The 22505-nt window shown below is 40.3% G+C and overlaps 1 protein-coding gene across 4 annotated transcripts in view; it reads left to right on the top strand.

Annotated features, from left to right (window-relative positions):
* Window positions 1-22175, top strand: part of cadm1a (cell adhesion molecule 1a) — a 332738-nt gene extending 310563 nt beyond the window's left edge. For all 4 annotated transcript variants that reach the window (XM_069709756.1, XM_069709757.1, XM_069709758.1 and 1 more), the window contains 2 exons: window positions 18499-18627; window positions 22023-22175. In XM_069709756.1, coding sequence (XP_069565857.1) covers window positions 18499-18627; window positions 22023-22141 — 248 coding nt within the window. In that variant the 3' untranslated portion in view covers window positions 22142-22175. The remainder of the gene's footprint in view (window positions 1-18498; window positions 18628-22022) is intronic.
* The last annotated feature ends 330 nt before the right edge of the window (window positions 22176-22505 follow it).

Here is a 22505-nt window from a genome sequence, read left to right on the forward strand (position 1 = left end):
CTTCACTCACTCGTCATAATGACCAAATTAGTGGGCTGCAGCGCACAAATGAGCAACGGGCCCTTAATAACCCCCCTGTTTGGGGTAATTTAGTTACGTAATTTTATTTAGGTGTATATGCATTTCACAGGTCGGTGAGAGGAACACTGATGAAATTACCACAAACCAAGAGACACACAGAGATGCTCACTTTGCCCGGCGGATGATGTCGTCCCGCCTACTATAAATAGTTTTATTTACACAATTTCTTTGCGTTTGTTTCTTTGAGTTTCTTCACATTGGACAGTCAGATTTAAAAACTAGGGCCAGATGGGCTCAGGGCTCGTTGTGAAGTCAAACTTTTTTCTCTTTTCGTGCATCTTGAATTATCTTTTCTTTCTTTTTTTAATTTATCACATATGGCCTGATCATAATCTAATAAATAGAATAGAATAGAGAAAATAAGACCTGGAATTTTTTTTTATTTTGTTAATATTTAAGTTTTGAGCATAAAATCCCTTCAACGGCTTCAGTTCGGTCCCATTTAAGGTTTAAAAAAAGTAATAACATTTAAGTAATAATACATTTTATTTATATAGCGCTTTTAAAGAGGCTTTACAGGTTAAAATGATCAAAACAACATAATAAAATTATTAAGCACACAACTCTAGTCACATATAAAAAGCAGCTAATGAGAGTAATAAACTAATGAACAAATAAGATCATTTTATAATATTATAGTGGATAAAATAAAAAATAACTTTGGCCGCTTTTTCCAGCCTGTCACCAGTTTGACTGTGATTCTCATATATCATTTTGATTTGTTTAAAAGGAGAAGAAGAAAAAAAAAGTCTTTCCTTCTCGTAAAATATTTGAAAAGGGCAGAGGAACATGGGCTGAAGGCAGATGAATGGATTTCCACTGTGGAATGATGGAGACGGGGTTTCATTAATATGCATACATACCGAATGAACATTTGCAGCGGGTTCAGGTGTTGTATCGAATATTTAAATATAATTAACTTATTCTATAATTTATTCCATCTTATGCTGATGTGAAAGCTGCTTTTCACTGGAAGAAAAAAATCAGGCAACTGTTATTTGTAGCAGCTGACAAAGCATGAACTGAAATGCAACAATCAGCCACAACAAACACACACAAGCAGCTTTCCAACATTTTGAAACATTTTCACCTCAAATTCAGTTTTCTACCTCTAATTAAACTTGCTCATTTTGAAAGTTTAACCTGGTTTTTCTTTTTTCTTTTTTTTTTAAAGCAGCTGCTTTTTTGGAGCAGGACATTGTGAATTACAATAAGAGCAATCAAGGTCAGCATTTAAATGCAAAGTATTTGTCCTGTTTATATTAGTCTTTTTGCATTTTAATGCTCCAGAGGAGAACCAAACTCTTTTTGTCTCTTTTACTAAATCGCACATTAAATCTTTTAAAATATGCTGTTTTGAAAAATTCAACCTTTGACCCGTTTCATTTTTAAAGATTTCAAACCAATTTAAAACCAATTCCCCTTTTTAACATCTCCCCGTAGCGCTCGTGATAACTGAAGGTTATTTCAGTTGTAAAAAAAAAAAAAAGGCAGGAGAGTCGGAGATGTCAATCATACGCAGTCTCCCTGCACACCTACACAGCCCAGATGAGAGGTCCTATCAGCCCGTCACCCATGTGGGTGTCCGGCATGAATCCTCAACACAGACAGAGGCTCAGTAAATAGTGAATCACTCTGTTCTGACGGCGATTTCATGGCTCGATTCAATAGGAAATTGACTCATCAGAGCGAGTGCAGTGAATGGCAATGTGACGATGACAACATCAACAAGGTACATCCCGAGGGTCAGAGAGGAGGTAGAAAGTTAAGGAAGGAAATAGCTGCTGTGAAAATACTTGTATTGCTTCTTAATTTACGTACGAAGGAACACCGAGGCCCGATGCCGGCTGCAAATAACGCTAATAACATGATTAAAGCTGGTTAATTCAGTCATGTTTAAAAAGAAATGTAATCGTCATTTAAAGATAAAAAAAAAAAATTCAATAGTTTACACGACGATCGTTTTCTCTTGTTTTTTTAACGGTGCCTGGTCGTAGTGCGCCACTACCTCCAGAAGGTGGCAGTAATGCACCTAAAAGCTGAAGCTAAAGATTGTTGACATTTGTTGAGCCCGAATTTACAGCGTCAGTTAATATCGAATCGTATTTTTGCTTGAAATGCCCGTCCCTCATTCACAATATAAAATATTATTCACTGTTTTTAACTCTGGGGCTTGAGAGGTACAACTGGTCTCCCACGCATCACCGTGCTGACAGTTTGATTGTGTGTGTGTGTGTGTGTGTGTGTGTGTGTGTGTGTGTGTGTGTGTGTGTGTGTGTGTGTGTGTGTGTGTGTGTGTGTGTGTGTGTGTGTGTGTGTGTGTGTGTGTGTGTGTGTGAATGGGTGATTTAGAAGCAAATTGTCCAGCACTTTTTATAAAAGCTCTATTTAAATGCAGCTTTTTGCCCAAATAACACATTGTTAACGTTAGCTGTAGCTGTAGTCAGGGGAACACCTGCTCCCGTCCATAAATATGTTCACATGCAAACCGAACAGCAGGTTACTGTAAGAATAACAGGGAATTACACAACATACATATCCTGCAGTGTGCCGTTCAGGATGCAGGTGAACTAAAATGTTTGACACATGAAATGAGTCTCACCAATAGGCGGAGTGATATGTTCCTTTACGAGCACGAACGCAGGTATTAAGTATCAAGCTTGAAAGCGACGGGAGGCCGATGTCATTTTCTGGTCTCTGCATGAATCACGGAGGTCGGCGCACAGCACATTTTAAAACGAGTGCACGGACATGTGATATGTGCAGCGCTTCAGACAGACACCTGTGCTTTAATGTAGTAGTCTAACAACAAAGCAAAAAAGATCAATCTAGCACAACTTTTTCAGTTTAATTGAACTGTTTCTCATCTGATAAGCCTTCGAAGTGTCTCGACTGCACCTCACACAGCACGCTCCCAATTTCCAAGTTAGCCGAAACCCTCGTCCACCGGGCTGCAACTTGTGAGTTGAATCGATTCAGAAAGCTATTTAGTTCCCTTCAAGTGCCACGTAGAATTGGAATGAATAATTTGGGTGTCAACACAGTAATCTCCGGTAACCTGACCAAGTTCAAAAATGCTAATTCCTGTCTGTATTTCCAGACCCAGCGTGTGACACCGAGTCAAAGCCTGTTAGGGAAGCATCAGCGCTGACCGCCCGCCTCCCCTATATGCTCTCCGGTGTTGTTGCCATGGCAATGCCCCGCTTTTTTTTTCTTCTTTTTTTTCGTGACTAAAAGAGAGAGGAGGCTGAGACACTATTGAGCTCGAAGGCTCTTCCCGAGATTGTCCATTTCCCTCGAAAATAGGCTAGGTACAGGCGAAGAGAGGTGGAGGGCAGGAGGGAACAAATTAAACATGCAGCAGAGAGGAGAAGAAGAGGCTCGGAGATGAGCTGCAGGTGGACTGGAGAAGTGGCGGCTGAAACGTTTTTGTTCTTATAAATTAAGCTTTAGCTCTGATGCAGAAATGAGAGAGAGAGACACAGAAACCGGAAGAACTGCGACATAATGACTGATTTTATTATGCGTGTGGATAAACTCCACTGCACTTCTGGCTCTTCTCGAAAGTTGTTGCAACAATGAAGTCGTTTTCACTGGCGAGACCCTCGCTGAACTCGCTCATGTGAAACGAGAGCTTTAGAAAGAGTTACATAAATGTTGACGAAAGCGATATTGACTCATTTTAAAGGACAGAGACGATCACAATGTCTTTACGAGAGCAAAAACAACAACTCGGGGCTGCAGGTTTGTTGCTACCATTGAGGACACCATTCTTAAAGAAGTCCCTCCAGGAAATCCTGATCTTGTAATAGCAATAATTAGTGCAAATTCCCAATATTTTCCAGAAATTGCTTTTTTCACACGATTTTTCCACAGAAAATGTGGTCAGCAGAAGCTGAGTTTAAACTATCAACGTCTTCTTTTCAAAGAAAACTGACTTTATTAACAAAAATAACTCCTCATTTACAATCAGAAAGGCTTTGCTCCTGTTTTCTCATCAACAAATAAAAACAGAAGTGACAGAGTTTCCGGGAAATGTGGTCTATTTCTAATTAAATGCTTATTCTCAAAGGATGTGATTACATATTACTATATGCTAAAACAATTTTATGCACACTTTAATTTGTAAGAGACTGCACTTTGTTTTTGTGCATCCAGTATGTCTGTGTTGCATTAACATGACTTAAACAGCAACTCAAGCTCTTATTTTGAAAGGCTGATGTAGTCACAGACGGTCTCTTCTGTAAAGCTATGGCGCTTTTTTTGTAACTTTTAGCCCCATGGTTCTCTAAGTTCAATAAATGAATAGAAAAGATTAAAATTAAAATATGTCTGTGATGTGCAGCATGATTATTATCACAGGAAGTGATTACATATTTATTCTTTTTTTTTCATGTAGTGCTTAAAAAAAAAAATATTTCCTCAAAATCCTACAATTTTACTCAAAGAGTCTGCAAATTACTTCACAATTTTTGAGAAAATTGCCGCAAAATCAAACATTTTTGATTATAACAATCACAAAACAACTAGAGGGACTGTTAAAGGTGCATTCTCTTTCATTTTGGCCTTTTTTACCACACAAATTGAGCTAAAAATGATATTTCTCTGCCAGAAGAGTGCCCATCAACACCCCCACTCAGTAACCAGAGCTTTGCTGTGGGGACTTTTCTGTTTTATCATGTGACGTGGACGAGTTAAAATCAACTCCCTGCAAGTCGTTTCCTTCTAAAAATGTCCAAGAGTGGTCCACAGTTCAGAGGCAGCATTTCTTGCCATTGGATGTTTGAGCTGCGTTTCTTCCTCCTCATCTCCCTTCCTTCTTCTCCTCACTCTTAATGAAAGGGCATGTTGGTGGAAGATGTCAGTTGCCTTATCTGATGGCTAGGCACGCTGACTAATTTCCCATCCGGAGAGGTGAGCACGTCTGGAAAGGACACACCTGCCAACACGGCTGTCAGCAAGCGTGTGAAAATAGTGGGATAATTGAGCCGCGCTCCGAGATCTAATGGTGGAGAGCAATACAGCAGCATAATGGCCACTTTGCTCACAGTGGGATTGTGGCGAGTGAAGCGCACAATTTTTCTCTTTAATCCAAGGACTGAGCTGTCACATGTGGATGTCATTAAAGAAACAAGGCGTTCATTAAATGACAAGGACACGATGTGCCAGATTACTATTCTGATGTGCAACAACTGTAGCGTCTTCACACTTTGATCACTGCTGTTTGGGGCAGTCAACTTATTTTAAGAGCAGTTTATTTCTGTTTTGTTTGAGGACTCTGTGTGTTTATGAGTGTGGAAATGATTGGGAGGGACGTGTGTGTGAAAACCTGGCAGAAATCCAGAATAAAATCCTTTTGACTCAAAGGCCGAGTGTTTGAAAGCCTCAGACGACGGCGCACAGGTGATCTTTGGTTGACTGACAAAGGGACAGATGTCTCTGCCAGGATCAGTGACCGCATGACACGCTGGAGGGTGAAAGGGACAGTGTGTCAGGTTTTTGACTGTAACAGCTGAATGCGTGCAGAGGAATTTGTTGGTGTGATTAGGATGAGGAGTTTCAGGAATTAGGATTGTTCTCAGAGTCAAATCTCCAATCTGAACAGAGATTATAATGAAATCAATGCAACCTAGTCCCAACAGAGTGATGAAGTCGGACACTCTCTGGTGTCAGATGAACATCTACAGTATATATTTGTTTGGACGTTAAAAGTTCATATCTTGTCCTGTTTTTGTTTTAAAGTCAGTCGTTTGTTATTCTGCAAACAGGAACTATTCGTGGTGCTGATGAGCCCAAATGTAAAGAAAGTAATGGTAGAAATCTGGCGCGGGTGAGGCGCTTTTGTATTATTGTCCATTTATAAACACATTTTATGACAGAGTATGAGAGCCCCAGTAAAGAAAAAAAATAAGAGGAGGAGGATTTAAAAACAAATTTTGCTTAAATTTTATTCAAGAAATTTGAATTAAAGTCAAAGAGAAGAAAGCATGTTGCGGTGATGCCTGCACCTCAGACACAGCGCTCGTCTGACCTCCACGCCTTCAGGATCAAACAACTTGATCAGTTGTCTAATTGTATCTTTTGATACGACACGTCCTCTTTGTACTATGTGCAGGTGTAACCATGGATACCTTTACATCTGTCCATTTCCAGCTATTTCGGTCTGCACGAATGCGTCCACTTCCCCCGAGTTTATGTGGTTTCTTCCTTTGAACAGATCATATTTTCAGCACAATGTCTTCAAAGTCCTGAAACTTAGTAATGAACTGCGTTTATGAGCTGAGAGACATCATGTCCTTGTTACTAAAATTGATTCTGAAGTACAATTGGACGAGTTAATCTACTCAAGGCATCGTGTATCACGTGTGCGAAGCAAGTAGGTTGGATTATTCTAATCTTGATAAGGAATTTGATTTTTTTTTAAATTTAATTTCACATGATTCATTTTGAGTTTGGTCTCAAAATGTTGACTTTATTCTCAAAATTTCCCAAAAAAGAATCCTCCTTTTATTTTAGTTTTCTTTCCTGTAGACCTAATATACTCAATGGTAAAATCATGATGACAAATATTGTAAAGAAAAAGATTATATCTGAAGGTGTCCGAAATCTCCATTCAGAAAATGAATGAATTACAGTTATATAAAACTTCATCTTCTGATAAAGATGTCTGAAAAAATATACAGTAATTATACATGTAAATGAAAATGGATCATTATTTATTAATTCTGAAAATAATATCGAAGCCACCTTTGGCTCTCTCCTTGAATGAGGCACATATGCTGCATTAATTGGTTTCAGACTCACAACTGAGTGTGACAGGTGACAAACAGGGGTCCCACACACACACACACACACACACACACACACACACACACACACACACACACACACACACACACACACACACACACACACACACACAAACAAACAAACAAAACCTATTTCTCCTCTCATAATTCAACTTCTGCCAAAGGTTAAGTGAACCTTTAAGGTTCTGTCTGGCTCTCTCTGATGAAATAAACAGCCAAGTGCTGAAATAGATAGTAAAGTTTAATTCGTGGGGATTTTCCTCCTCACCGGTGACACACAAAAGATGTCAGCGAAACGTGAAATAGCCACGCTTCAGGCTGTCTCGGCGTGAAAGTTACACGCTTTGAAAAATGTGAAACCTACACGAGCCTAAATGCGATGCGACCTGGAATCATGTGACCAAGAGGAGGCAGGACGGGTGGCTTGGTAGCATTAGTCATAGATGACGTTTGAATCCAGGAGGTGATAGCGTTTTTCTTGAGTTGTTTTTGTTTTCAAACCTAAACCACGTGTTTTAGCTCAAAGTTTCATTTTCCTGTAAATCAGGAAAACGTGTAACTTTCACGCCTAGACAGCCCAAAGCGTGGCTATCTCACGTTTTGCTGTAATAGACCAGCGTGTCTGTTTCACGCTTTGCCATGATACTGGGTTGACTAAATTGACTATATCTATATATATATATATATAATATGCTGTATATATATTAGTCCTTCCTCCACTCAAATATTGTGCTCCAAGCTGAAAAAACTGACAAATGAAAAATGAAAATGCTGCAATATGTCCTTACATCGGAAGATAAAAATGTCCAATCCTCTTTGCGCTGTGTATTTCGTTCTCTTTGATTACTTGCTTTCAGAGGAAACTGCTCACATTAGGCCACCAGATGCACCCAAAGCAGCAAATTTATTTCACACTAATCCAAACTGTCAATCATCCCCGTGTGTCGCCGAGCTCTGCTACCTGCTGACGTGAAAACACCTGCAGCATCAGAGCAGCTTCATACCAACTGCTCTCACATTATCTCTCATGAGCTCTTTATGAACAGTTCAAGCATTTTACCTGCAGTAAATGTACAAAGTGTAATAAATATAGCAATGAATGTCTGTGTTAATTGATCAAATATTACCTTTATGTAATGTGTTAGCAATCCGCCCTGGATTCATACTCAAATGCACTTCCAGAGATCAATATGACATCGTGTTTGCATTGTTTTTCTGTAAATACTAATATTTACACGTTAACATTAAACAAGTGAAAGTGTCGTGCTCGCAGCTCTTGCGGGCTGTTTTTAGACACAGCAGCGCATGAGCTAAACGCCAATGTTCAGGACTGACATGCTGATGTTGTAAGCAGGTGTCGTGTTTATTGTAATGTTAGTGTAGGGTTTTAGCATGCTAAGCACAAAGTACGTCTGAGGATGGTGGGAATGACATTGCAGGATTTTAGCTTCTTTTTTTTAATTGGAAAAGTTAAAGGAAAAGTACCAAATGTTTTATAGTTGATCACATGGCGATCCTGAATGTTTTATGACAATCTATCAAAAGAGAAAAATTGTCTCAAAACCCCAAATGTCAGCATCATAGTGGAGCCAGAGGAAAAGTTCAAGATTACCAAACCCATTAGGATTCATTGTTTGTTCATAAATTTCTGCACGTAATTTCATGGCGAACCCTCCAATAGTTCTTATCTGACACACCGGCCGATTGTTATCTAACTGATTCGATTACCTTCTTTAAAGTATCTGTAACTTAGCCGATCGCTCGCGAAGCCAAAAGTCGAACACAGATGTTTTCTGCCGTCTCCATCTGTCATGTGATAATCACCTTCATATCACGAAGCAGCCCCCGGAGAGTATCTCTGATTGCCTCTTTTTAACCTGAGAAGCATCATGTAGGTTGGAGAAGTCTGCAATCTTTGCCTGTTTAATATGCATATAGACACTTAATCACACAGCGTACAGAATTTGAATAACAAGCACACTTATTATCCGCAGCTTTGCCTTCAAAGGCCCGTCGTTAGATGCCGTTATCCAAAAACCAGATCCAGCAACAGGTTGCGTGTTAATGTCAGGTGAATTCGTTTTTTGCAATGCTACCCTTTCTTGAATTTTAGTGCGAAATGTCCCTTTACATGTCACCGCACAGCACAAGCAGAGCAGCGGGCAGCTGCATTGCTCATTAAAGATAAAGCGTCTCCACAATATGCCTCAATTAGCACACAGTTTGTTGTCTTGGGTCGATACACTTTTTAATGGTAAAATATGTCTCCGATATCGCGCCGCTTGTTTATCTGTTATTTCACATTACTCGTGAGGTTTTGAATTACATTGCATTCATTTCTTCTATTATAATTTCCCTCATTTGGTTTAAGCTCCTAGCAGGCAGAGAAAACAGGTGGTGAGCTTGAATTGTGCTACAAAATAAGATCCCAAGGCATTTGACCTGCATGTTCCTTGTTTTTGAATGCTTTTATGGCAATTTGCATGTAGGCATCGTGTTGCCATGACAGCGACTATGTCTTGCAATTTTGCTATCTGAGACAGTTGGACTGCTTTTGTTTTTGTCTGGCCTGGGCGGCGCTGACCTGCGCAGGGGGAGGAAAATGTTGAATTCTGACCAGACAATGTAGGGAGACACCTTCGTTCGGGGGGGTTGAATATGGGTTACATGCTAAAATGTATAAAATAAAAATCAGATGTGAGAGGAAATTGAAAGGGATTATTAATCGCTTGTGTAGAGCGCCGTCCTCCGTCCCTCCCTTTCTAATTTAAACTGGGAGCTGCAGCCCCTCAGGGTCTTTCTGAGACTTTGGTCACTCTCTTGTGGCATTATTTTCTGCTCTTGTTTTCTTTCTTTATATGTGGCTCTCATTGTGGGAGTTGTCAAAACAAAGCTGGACTATTTTCCCCCAATTTAATTCTAACATGCATCAAACAGGGATTTGTCATTGCACTGATATTCGACTTAAAAAAATAAATATCCCGAAACAGTATTTTGTCTCTAAAATTGATGCATCGTCAAAGGCTTCGCTCCCCTTTTAGCAGCAGCGATATAATATCTGGCTATAACGTGAGCCGTATGCAGCAGATTTTCTTCCTCTTCCTCCCCAACACCATCCATGCATGTAAGCTGGTCTGAAATTCCTTTGAGGTGAGGCTTGGATTAGAGGCCGACACCATGCACTCGCTAAAGGATTTTATTATCACTGCAGGTTTTTTGTAAGCGGCGCTGCACCTCGCCGAGATTGTGCCACAACATTGCTCCTCAAAGGCGGCCGGGATAGCATGACGAAGCGGGCATTTAGGGGCCACGATAACAAAAGGAAATATTCTGCTCTACATCCGTCTTTACATAATGGCAGAAGTCTTTTTTTTTTTTTTTTTGACTCTTGGTTAAATTAACTCTCAGAACCTTACAGGCGATTTGCAGGATAATTTCACTGCCGTCAATTTGAAGCTCATATCTTGGTCATTATAGAGGCTAACCATTCATGTTATATCTTGTTTTTTTCAGGACAGTGTAGGCGATCCAAATATTTCATCATTTCATTTAAAAATACTCAAGATTTTTTTAATTAGCCTTTACATCAAGGATCAATCAAAAGATCTTGTGCACACTTTAAGTACTTTTTAGTCACCTTAACTGAACCAGATTTAAGGTGACACACCAGAAAATGCTCCTCTTGTTTAAGAGGACTTGTTACTGCCTGCGCGCTGCAAACTAAAGAACTCAAGTGGAAAAAGCTTAAGGAGGCGACGAATAATCACAACTGCCCTTAAATGTGTTGATTTATGGAAATAAGAGTGTTAGAGTTATAAGCTATGAGCTGGGTTCGTGTAAACAGCTCATCCTCGAGTACGACCTTGACCACAGGAATGTACGACGGCCTGTTTACTGCATGTATGTAAATGTGGCCATTGTCCCGGCTTCTTTTCCAGGATTAGTCCCTCGTTTCCTTGGCACGCCTCCTTCACCCTGGGCTGCGTCTGCTGTGTACACAGATCCACACAAAGCCCCCGATGTCATTTCACTGATACTGTTCTGTCTCAACACCAGGATACACCGAGGCTGCTCTGTTGTTATTACCAATACGCCAGGAGGAGAGGAGACACAGGGCTCGACTTCAGGAGTCCATTTATTTCTTCTTTATATATATATATATATATATATATATATATATAAATATATATATAAATATTACTGTGACCTTGACAGGATGTTTTTCTTCAGATCACTAGCGCCTGTTTTATGTTATTTGTCTCCTGCTTGTTTGATGTTAAGTAATGTCACGGCATTTCCTTTATATTTAACATATCATTTATTTTGACCTTATCTGGTTCAAAGTGAGACGATTACATTTGTTGTAATTCAGCAGGAGGCTCGTACACAAACCGTCGGCCACCTTTTTTTTTTACAGCCACGAGCATAAATCCTCTGGGATTATTTTTTTTTTGGTTCCAGGCGTTGTTGAAATGACCGAGGCTGGAGGCAGCTCGGTGACAGCAGGGTGGGAGGAGAGTGTTGGCGGAGGTGTGGATGGAGGAGGGGGGGGGGGGTTGATAATCACGCATGAGAGAAGAAAGGGCAGTCTGGAGGATGGAGAGAAGCTCCACTGGGCTGCTTTTCTTTTTTTTTCTCTTTCCAAACATTGTCCCCATTAACAGGACTGATGTGCATCTCTGGAACAAACTCATTTGGCCTTGGGAGCCGCAGAGAGTCCTCAATGTGTTGGGATAAGTCACTCCAGAGACCACTAAAAGCCATTATTAGGAGGTGTTTATTGAGCCGGCCGCGGCCTAGATACAGCTTAATATCCTGAGAACAGTTATAGCCCATAATTATATTACGTTTTGGATGAAGACCGGCCGTGATTAGATGAATGATGAATGGCGCCATCAGATAAAGAAAGGGGGCGAGGTTTCTCAGGAGATAAAGCACTGTTGGCTTTTTTTTTTTTTTGTAAGGAGTTGGAGCGTTTGCTTTCCCCCTCTTGACCCAGATAATGGAGCGTAATACCGGGACAAAGGTTTACATTATGAGGAATAACAGTAAAATACAAAAAAGGAATATCAGCTTTCCTTTGTCGGATTTCATTCTCTTATGCGCAACATATTCAATCTCCTTTTCAACATCTCTTTCTATTTTAAAAGTAGGAAAAGAGGTTTGTGAGTTCAAATTGGTGATATTGTCAGTCGTCAACGGACTCAGTATATCTGCTAATTACAGCTGCCGAAGGAAATGAAAGAATTACAAACGATATTAATTTCTAATTAAAGTGACATTTAACCGTCGTCTTTGCTTTGTCTTATTTAATAACAGCAAAATGATGTTGGAGTTTCCGTCCTGGTGTGACTGCGTGGTTATATACGCCACTTTGGCTGCTTTTTGTGGAAATAATGTGCATCATAAGTAAAAGTGAGAACGTTCACTCACCTGTCTGTTGACTTTTGGGATGCGATTGGAAGTTTCTTTGTGTTTTTGGTTGCAGAACCAGAAACCAGAGTCACGTTTGGCTCGTTTGGCTTCACTCCAGCCGTTCGTGTCGTGACGCGTCGACGTGCATCGATGACACGCGCCTCACCCTGTGTGGGTTTTACCCAGAAAACAGCACACCGCCAGCGGGTGTCGGCCTTTAGATGTCTCCGCCGTACAAAGCGGAGCTGTACTTTTTTTTTCTCTGGTGCTGGCTTAACTTTTATGGATTTTGCTTTTAGCATCTTCTATTCTCCAGTGATCGTGGCAGCAGTATTCCCAGAGATCTGTCGCCAGTCAAACAGCGGTGGTGATAATGTGACGGGGTTTTTGTCTTTCCGTTGGAGATGTTCTTTCTCTGAGATGTGCTGCCAAAATCTCCTCAACTTATGTGAGAAGGATGACGCTTTTCTTGTTGTACTATTGCACAGAGGGTGCACAGGCTCAGTGGTTGTATTACTGAGTGTTTTTGAGTTTTATTTTTGCTCTTCTCTCTACACATAACTAATGAATTTCTATTAGTTTCCATTATCTTTAATTAAAAAGCGGTTGCATAATGATGTTGTTTGTGTACCATCTATTCTTGCGATGCATTATAATCACTCCATTCATGGTTATAAATTCAATTTCTTGCCTTGATGTTAATGAGGACCCGCAATAGTTTCATACATAAAGTAAAATTGGTAATGATCCACAGAGTCATCAGGCTTTCTGAGTTTGCGGAGGACTTTAATAAAAATATGATATGGGTTCAATTACAGACGTGTGGGGTCCATTACTTTTGGCTTTCGGCTGATACCAAGGAGTAAAAGTCAGGATATCTCTGCTGCATCGATTTAGACCGTTGTATTTTTAGATCTGTCTCTTGCAAGACCTCCAACTCCAACACTGACTTGCTGGAGTACCCTTTGAACATCACTGAATAACTGGTTGAGCTCCTGTTGCAGTGTTTTCTCTATTAGTTTTTTTCAATTCCCTGTAACACAACACAAAAGTAATGAGGCCTTTTAAAATGAGAAACACACTTCAGAAATAGTGATCAGGCCGTTAAAACCAAACATGTCTCTCAAATGAAAAGTTAAAAAAGTCTACAAAGTGTTTTTATTTATTCCATTTTCAACGTCATTTGATCCCGTAGCTACTTTCTTATTTTCCTCTGTGTTTTTAATACTGCTGCTGTCTTGTTTTTTGTAAAAAATTAAACCCCTTTTCTTTTCTTTTTTGGACGTCTTGGTACATTTTGGGCTGAAGACACTCTGTATGTAAGCGGTGCAGCGGCGCCACCCGAGAGGCAAAAGATTTAACTGACATTTTTAAACAGGTTCAATGAATAGGTTCATTGGAACTTTAATTACATTCACTCTTTAACCAAGAGTGTTGTTGACAATGGAAGTGGATCTTGACAAGCCAATGTGCTCTTATGACACCCCACCCACATAGCGCCGCCGTCTTCCCTGATTGCCCCTCTATCTACAGGCAGTATGGGCACACCAGTGAAATCACTAATGCTTAATTAGCTGATTAGAAGATCCAATTAGGAGATCTCCTCCCGTCTCAAATCAAGCCTCTGTCAACATGTCCTATGAATAGGAGATACTCCGCGCTCCCACATACGGCGGACGTCTCTTCTGACCACTCTTGATTGACTGTTGCATGCTTTGTTTAGGCCCGTGGACACCTTTAAGCCCATCATTCGTATTTTAAGGAACATTTCAAAGTGAGCGAGCGCCGCGATAAGGCCAGACAGCCGTGATGTAACATGAAAGCAAACATCTTTTGATTGGTTTTCTCTTTAGTTTCGGCTAAATATGGAGACTAACGATTAAAGATAAATATAGTAACATGAGTAGAAAGTAAATCTTCTTGAGTTAATGCTGTTCTATTTATTCTGTTTTGAAATGCCTGTCGAATATAGGCTTCATAAATTCTAGACATAAAATAGTTCTGTGACTGTGAAGTGATAATATGTTTTGCAGATTTAGCTTTTTCTCATGTTGTCCTCATACTCTGCTTCTGCTGCTGCAACACGTCCACACTGAGATGAATGTGTTTTTGGAAAATGGACTGCAGCGGCAAAGTAAAGCTACATTAAGTGCTTTAATAACCCATTTGATCTCATCAACACGCTGCAACAGCTTCGTGGTGCTGTATTCTGCACGTGTCCTACCTTATATCTGAGGCACTGTTCTCAGATCTGTCCCGAGCGTCCAATATAAAGTACTGGAGCTCACTTTGGACTCCCTAACTTTTCCTGTAAATTCATCATAATGGTAAAAATAGATAAAACAAACTACGACTGCCTAGAATTTTCATCATAAATATCCACTCTGACAACCAAAACCAGTCGTTTACGCTTTCAAACCATCGACTAGAGACCACTTCATTGTACAAAAGTGAATCCAAAATAAGGCAGAAATGGACGCTACCATCTTGAGCTGCTGACGTCATTTGGCTTCCCTTTTGGGGATCTGTCGTGACATCCATCTTTATAAACAGTCTGCAGCAGGGGTCTTCAACCAGAAGCTCACAAACATAATGGTTGAGTGTCTGTGTTGAGTATCAATTTGTTATCGTTCACATAAAAGATGCTTATTCAGCTGGTTTGGGTGGAGCTCAGCTACGTTCTAAAATGTTACTCAACATGAGTACCTCGCAGACACTTTTATTAAATCAAAGTAGCTCAGAAAAAAAAAAAAGGTTGGAGACCCCTGATCTACAGAATATTTAAAACTGTATTAATTGATTTTTGACCACTAGGGGGCAGCAAAGGTCCAAAATAAGCTGACTGACATGCAGCCATGTAATATTATCACTACTTAAAGTCTTATGACAAACATGTTGAAAGTTCATTAAAAACATTATAATGACTGTTGTTTCTGACCAGCTGATCAATGCGATGCCTATATTCTGTTTTCTATTTTTACCATGTGAAAAACAAAAACGTATTTTCGATTATCTACTTTTCTAGCTGCTACACTCGACTGTCTTCACCGGCTCGTTGTTAACTTTGTCTGCAGTTTGATGCAAGTAGCGTTCAGTCATCTTATCACTGCTTGTTTGCCCCGTTGCTGCTGGAAAAAGGGTCTGATTCCAAGACTGAGCCAAAACAAAGATCTAAAATAAGCTAAAACGCTCAAGAGCTCTCCAGAACGTGTTGTGTTTGTTCTCTAGATTAATGGTCGCCTTGCTCTTTAACATACTTATATAAATGACTGTAGCCACTTTGGGATATTAGTTGTAAAAGCACTTTCTCTAACTTTGTTTTCCCTCTTGTTTGGTGATTAATACAAAGAGCTGTAGTTAAAGGAAACAAATTGTCACAGTTCCCGGGCTGATGCGGGTCTTAGATGTTGTTTTTTTTCATCTGCGACAGAAAGTGACTTTCAGAAAAAAGGCAGAATCTAAAATTGTCTTGAATTTGCACTCCTTTGATTGCTAAAACAATGACCCGTGCAATTCGAAGTTTGACTCGCCATGTGAGATAATAACACAAATGTACTGTGTTTTACTTGGTGACAGTAATTGCTCATAAGTGATACTTGCTGATATGACATGCAAATTGCGCTACGTGGTATGACGGGGACTGAGTGCTTCCACAGATTGACAGTTTGGGCTTACAAACAAGGCTCATTAAAGAAAAGCAAGCCAGATGACCATTATTATGCTTTTTTGGTTTGATTTATAAGGAGATTGTTCGCTTTGTCGTTTGACCGAAAACTTTGAATACTGCTGCAACGCAATGACCTAATAATACGGTAGAACTATTCAGATTTCAGTAGAAGTTCACATAAACACAAAGATTCTCTTTTTGTTGTTTAGAGTTTTGTTTAACACGTCATAGCACAAGTTCCTAAAACCTGGATTATTAATACTTTATTTCTCAGCTGGGTTCAAACTAGGTAAAGCAAGATGAAAGTACAAAAACACAATACTTATTAACAAACTGCCAGAGATCCTTCGCTTTAGCGCCACCACCAGGCCCGACTTCACGCTTGTAAGGCAAAAGCCTGGTTGACTTCATTGTTGTTTGTGCATGTAAATCCATAAAGGATTATACGTATTATTATACGATGCAACATGATACCAAGCGTAGACGTGTGCTGCGGAGACTTTGATGTCCTCTCGCTTCCTTCTTCCTTTAAATTGATTCAAACCAGAAAAGGTTCATGTAGACAATCAAGAACAGAACGATCCCCTTGCAATCGTCCACCACCCTGACCACACACACACACACACACACACACACACACACACACACACACACACACACACACACACACACACACACACACACACACACACACACACACACACACACACACACACACACACACACATGCTCTCTCACCTCCCCCAAAGCCAAAGTCCACATTAACATCGTAATAGGAAAGTGTGTTAAAGCACAGCTCGAGCAGCCTGACAAGAGCGAATTGGATGTCAGAAGGATTCCTGCTCAGTTTAATTGAATCTGCCCAGCACTAAAAAAGAAAATCTGAAGTCAAAATAACCTATTAGGTCTATCAGGTAATGTTTTGTTGAGTTTGACAGGCAGCCCTGCCCTCCCCCACTCCCTCCTTCATGCCTGCAGGTTGGCTAATGCAGGCGTGTAGTCGGGACGCTCACACTCGCCTTGGACGGGTGGATCCTCCGATTTTCTGAAGTTCTTGCAAAGTTTACTACAAACAAAGGTTCCTCCTGTAAATCTGTCCGTACGGGGACACTTTCATTCGTGAATACAGATTTTATTTCCGTGCCTCGTGCATCATCTTCTCTCCACCTGCCGTCCCGGTCACCTTCCCGTGGCACACTGTGGGCTGTTGGCAGTTATGTGAGCTCCTCCTTTGTCCCGTGAAGGACCAATCATGTCCTCCAACTGATATTAACTCGGGGTTGTCATGGATCCCTACACCGGATCAATAGCTTTCACATACCATTACCACCGAGAGCGTCAAGGGCTTGTTGTCCAGTCACAGACTTTATTTTAAACTTTACTGCTGCTCTGTAAGTTAAAACCTTTACCGACACATTCTGCTAATAGTTAGTGCATTTTTTTGTAGTAAGCACGGTTGTATAAACACTTTTTGACAGATTCCTTCTCAGGCGTTGAAACTCTCAGTGATACACAAACGATTGTAAAATACCAAAGGGTTGTCTGCACTTTGGTAATTCGTTCTCAGTTCTTGATTGCACTCCAAACAGTTATTGTTGTGGCAATTTTATACAGTGCTTATTAAAATGTCAGCAAAGAAACAAAGAAGCCAAACCAAAGTCAAGACAATAAAAAAAATAAAAACGTGTTATTTCTTGTGGAAAGAAACAACCAAACAATCAAAATAACACAAATTGCACAGTGTACCCTGATATTTAATCTCTTTAAGTCTGAAGCATTTAATACAACAAACATTGCACTCAATTAAAAAGCTCAATATTTTAATGAAAACAACAAGGAACCAGGAGTTGTAAAGAGCAGCAGTTCAACAAATCGATACTCCGCCTTTGGCCAAAAACACAAAGCAATTCCATCAACTTTGGCCATTTGTAAAGTTTAAGTCCAAATTGGAAAGTTGTTTGGATTTTGTGTTGTTAACATAAGAATCCTGGCCTTCCATATTTTTATTGGAAACATGTTTCTCCACATAGATAAAATCTCTTCCCTAAATTTCATTGCCAAAGGCTTCGAGCTGGCATTCCCTAATTCACTGTCTTAACTCGTCATTGCACGCTTTTTAACGTCCTGGATGTATTACTGACATTTGGAGTTCATTCAGTGAAAAGAAAGACGTATTGGGAGTCATTTAGTTTGAAGCTCACGAGCAACATTCATGAAAATAAACTTAGCAGCACTGGATTTACTCAATTAAATGTGTTCGGCCTTCGGCTACAGACTACCAAGAAGACAATCATGTTTCAGTGTCGTTAAAGCTGCACATTTTAGGAGCCGCAGCTCCAAAGTTTCTACATTTGAATGCATTTAGTCGTCTATAATCTGCATCTCTATCGTGTTTAACCGCCAGACGTCCCCGCAGGGATTTGACAGCTGATTGCTATTCCCTCAGTGAAACGAGGAGCTTTAACGGCGCTGTTATTCACACTTGATTTTTTTTTTTTTTTTTTTTTGCTCCTGCTTCGCTTTCAGATTCACGAGCCGGAGAAGGAGCGCCCAGAACGGTGGACCACGCCGTCATCGGAGGAGTGGTGGCCGTGGTCGTGTTCGCCATGCTCTGTCTACTCATCGTACTGGGGCGCTACTTCGCGAGACACAAAGGTTAGTAGACCTGAAGACTCTACAGGACTGACACGTTTCATTTTGCTTCATTTTGGCTAAACCATGGACTGTAGCTGTAAATGTTCACCACACAGGAAGAAAAACAACAGACCACACGAAACACTTGAAAGTACTTCCTGCACATATGTACGAATATTATAGGAAACTCCTCAATGTCACAATATGACCCTTGTTTCCGTATACTTAAATATTTTTAGTCATTTATATTTTATAGATGTAATATCTGTTAATATCATTTCTCAGCAGATTATTGATTTCCTCCACAGTCTGTACCTGCAGACTTTATGGTTGATCAACCGCAGCCTCTCTGTTTCTGTAAAAACTTCTTATTACATCACTGGATGACTCCAAATGATGGGAAGATAGCTATTAAGGCCACGGGTTACTGATGATGAGTAAAATTACATTTTTCATGTGGTCCCGCTGAATACTATAACAAATCTTGTATGCCGCCCTCATAACACGGAAATAATTATAATCTATACCAAATTTCACACTTTGATATTTCTTATGCAGGAAGAATGGAAGTGGGTACATTAACCACTTCAGAAAGGAAGGACTGTAAATGAGGCAAATTGAAGGTGCAGGAGACGTTATTTCATGTTAATGTGATATTTCTCCTCAGATTTCATGTAAGTTTGTTAGTAGTACAGTTATGCATTTCTGATCTGTAAAATAAAAACAGTGTTAAATTGCAGTAAGCTTGCTGGTTTTTCCAGGAGTTTAAATAATCAGTAGAGAGTTGTCGCATACAGTTCATTACTGATTACAATCAGCCTCACCTTCTGAGACGGATAACGCTGACTCAGTTTGTATCACAGCTGTCTTTCAACGACCGCTTGGACCTGCCGACACATCTGATCTGTTATCAGACTGTCACATAGACGGACTCACACATCCGTCTCAAATATGTAAACTAGTAAGGGGCCAAATATAACCACTGGGCAAACTGCATCCATTAATAGGACAGAAGGTTGAAATGATAGCTGCCCCTAGTGGCTGTAGTGATTATCACGGGGTATAAAAGGAGGTCAGGGTTGATGGACGGATCAAACACAAGACGTTCACTCAGGAGAGCGCGGTTTGAGTCCTGTATGAAAAGAAAACAAGATGACCTATTTTAATTTATGGGGTTAGCGTTTTTATTTTGCATAACATGCGTAACTTATGTGGGTTACATAGGTCACTTACGTACCAAACTTTAGTCTGTATTGCATTTAAGATACATAATCTATATAACATAAGTAACATAATTTACGTACATACTTTACATGCATATTGTATTTAAAGTCACATATCGCATGTCACATAACTTACGTGACATAGCAAGGTAGCTTAGCATGCAATTTACACAAAATACATCAAGTAACTTACGTCAGGTCAAGTTATGTTATATAACATATATAGTTATATAACATATATAGTCATATAACATATATAGTCATGTAACATATATAGTCATATAACATATATAGTCATATAACATATATAGTTATATAACATATATAGTCATACAACATATATAGTCATACAACATATATAGTCATGTAACATATATAGTCATGTAACATATATAGTTATATAACATATATAGTTATATAACATATATAGTTATATAACATATAGTCATATAATGTCACGTAACTTACGTGAGGTACATTGGTAGCTTACAGCTACGAACTGCTGACGTGTTAAAGCGTTAAGCTCGCGTTAGTTATCGTTACCATGACGACGATGTACGCCTGCAGTTTGTACTCCAACGGTTCCATGTCATTGATGACGGACCCCTTAACTAACAGTCGGTTTGGTCGGCCCCTGCTGGACCATATGTGCGGGACAAATATGCGACTAAATAAACACTAATTCAACAGTTCGATAATAATCCATAAAGTATTACTGAGATCTGAAGGTGCAGCCGCTTCGCTAAAAAAAGGGAATTTAAAGGAGGGAAGAAATAAGAGCAGTTGGATGGTCAGAGAAGCCACGAACAACCCCTCAGGTTAGTATTTGTAAGACGCAGCAGAGGTGAACTGAAGAATCACTGCCCGGACATCCATCACACCTTACACACCTACTTCCTGGTTCAACCTTGACCCACTAAAACGTCATTTCCCTGTCCATGAGGGATTACCTCAAGCTTAATGTTTGCCCTCTTCTTCATCATCCAGCTCTCCGCGATTCTTCCCACTTCAGCAGATAACCGTAGTTCATAGAAAATTACCAAAACTATGAAACATAAACTCTAATAAATTAGAATTACCCTTTAATATTTGAATCTGAATTATTATCACGGAGCTGTTTTCAATTTTAAAATAGCAATAAAAATACACAAACAAAATGGAGTCCACTTCAACTAATTGTGTATGGTACGAGATGGTAAACTGTTTACAAGTTAAAGTGCCCGGAGGCCCGGTATGAATATTCATGCCAGAATAATATTAATCTGAAGGTGAGAGATTTTTTTTTTTTTTGGGGGGGGGGGAGGTGGCTACACCTATGCAGAGAAAATGTTGAGATGTGAGACTGCGGCGCCGTCACTCAGAAAATGAATTAGAGAAGAGTTGTTATTGTTTGGGGGCATTTGAACTACTTCCGTGGGAAACGTTCCAATAACTACTCAACAGCACTTTTTACCTGAAGCGACTGGCGGCTCTGAGAGTGAGTCTGGGAGCTCTGCTAACTGGAGGTGGCGTTCTGATGTGGCCGCTCAAATTGAGTTTGCGCTGCCAAAACTTAAGACACATTATCAGATATAGGAGGACGCCTGCAGGTGGACGAAGTTAAGAAAAACCAGAAAAACAACACATTTAAGGTTTTTTTTCAACTCCAACAAGAATTAGGAGAAAACATTCAGGCTCTTTTTTCCCCCGACATGGAGCACTTTGTTTTTTTATCCACTCGAGCAGCATTTGTGCTGTGATTTATTTTTTTTTCCCCACATTTAATCGTGTCCTTCCTCATCTTCATCTCGAATATTGTCATCATAACCAGCCTCTGCTGTGATAGGAGGTGAATAAATCTTGTAAATGAGGTTTCAAGTGGCTGGTTAGTTCCTTTCTTTCTTTCCTTTTTTTTTCCGCTGAACTTGACAAGGTTAATTCGAAGGTGTGAGACGCGCACTTCTCCGCACTCGAGATCATTTCAAAACCTTGATTCTCATGTGCCAATCTTTAGACGAAAAAGAGGGAAAATGTTGTATAATCAGAATATTACAGCTTGCCGGTGTTCGGCGGATGTAAATGGCCACGCGGCGTGAGGATTTGCATAATTAGGTGCTGCGAGATGGAGAGGCACATTTTAATCTATTGTACCATCGAGGCAGCGGGGGCTATTATCCGGTCTGTGACACTGTCCACCTCCTCCTTCCTCCTCAGGTACCTACTTCACACACGAAGCCAAAGGAGCGGACGACGCGGCGGACGCAGACACGGCCATCATCAACGCAGAGGGCGGCCACACCAACTCGGACGAAAAGAAAGAGTACTACATCTAATCACAAACGGGAACCCGAGCTGTGCTGGGGATGGTGGTGGAGGGGGGGTGGGGGGGTTGACGGAGAGGGCGTGGGGGGGAGGGGGGTGTTTCGGTCGGTTCAGGATCACTTCTAGTGAGAGAGAGAGAGTGAAGAAAGGCCTGGTTTTAAGCCGTTGTTTAGTCTAGTCTGCAGATGTAGATGGAATGTTTCATGTGTTTAAAACAAAAAAAACAAAAAAATCAAAATCGAAAAAAAAAAGGACAAAAAGCGTTCGGGTTTGGGGGTGGGGGGGCGGCGGGGGGGGGGGGGGATTTCCGGTACACTGAGAAAAAAGGGAGGGGGTTGGGTTTGGGGATGGGCGGGGGGGGGGGGCGCCAGACGT

The sequence above is a fragment of the Brachyistius frenatus genome, unplaced genomic scaffold, assembly GCF_029030835.1.
Source record: "Brachyistius frenatus isolate BFR_SWC_R1_liver_20210118 unplaced genomic scaffold, ASM2903083v1 Contig_84, whole genome shotgun sequence".
Taxonomy (NCBI): domain Eukaryota; kingdom Metazoa; phylum Chordata; class Actinopteri; family Embiotocidae; genus Brachyistius; species Brachyistius frenatus.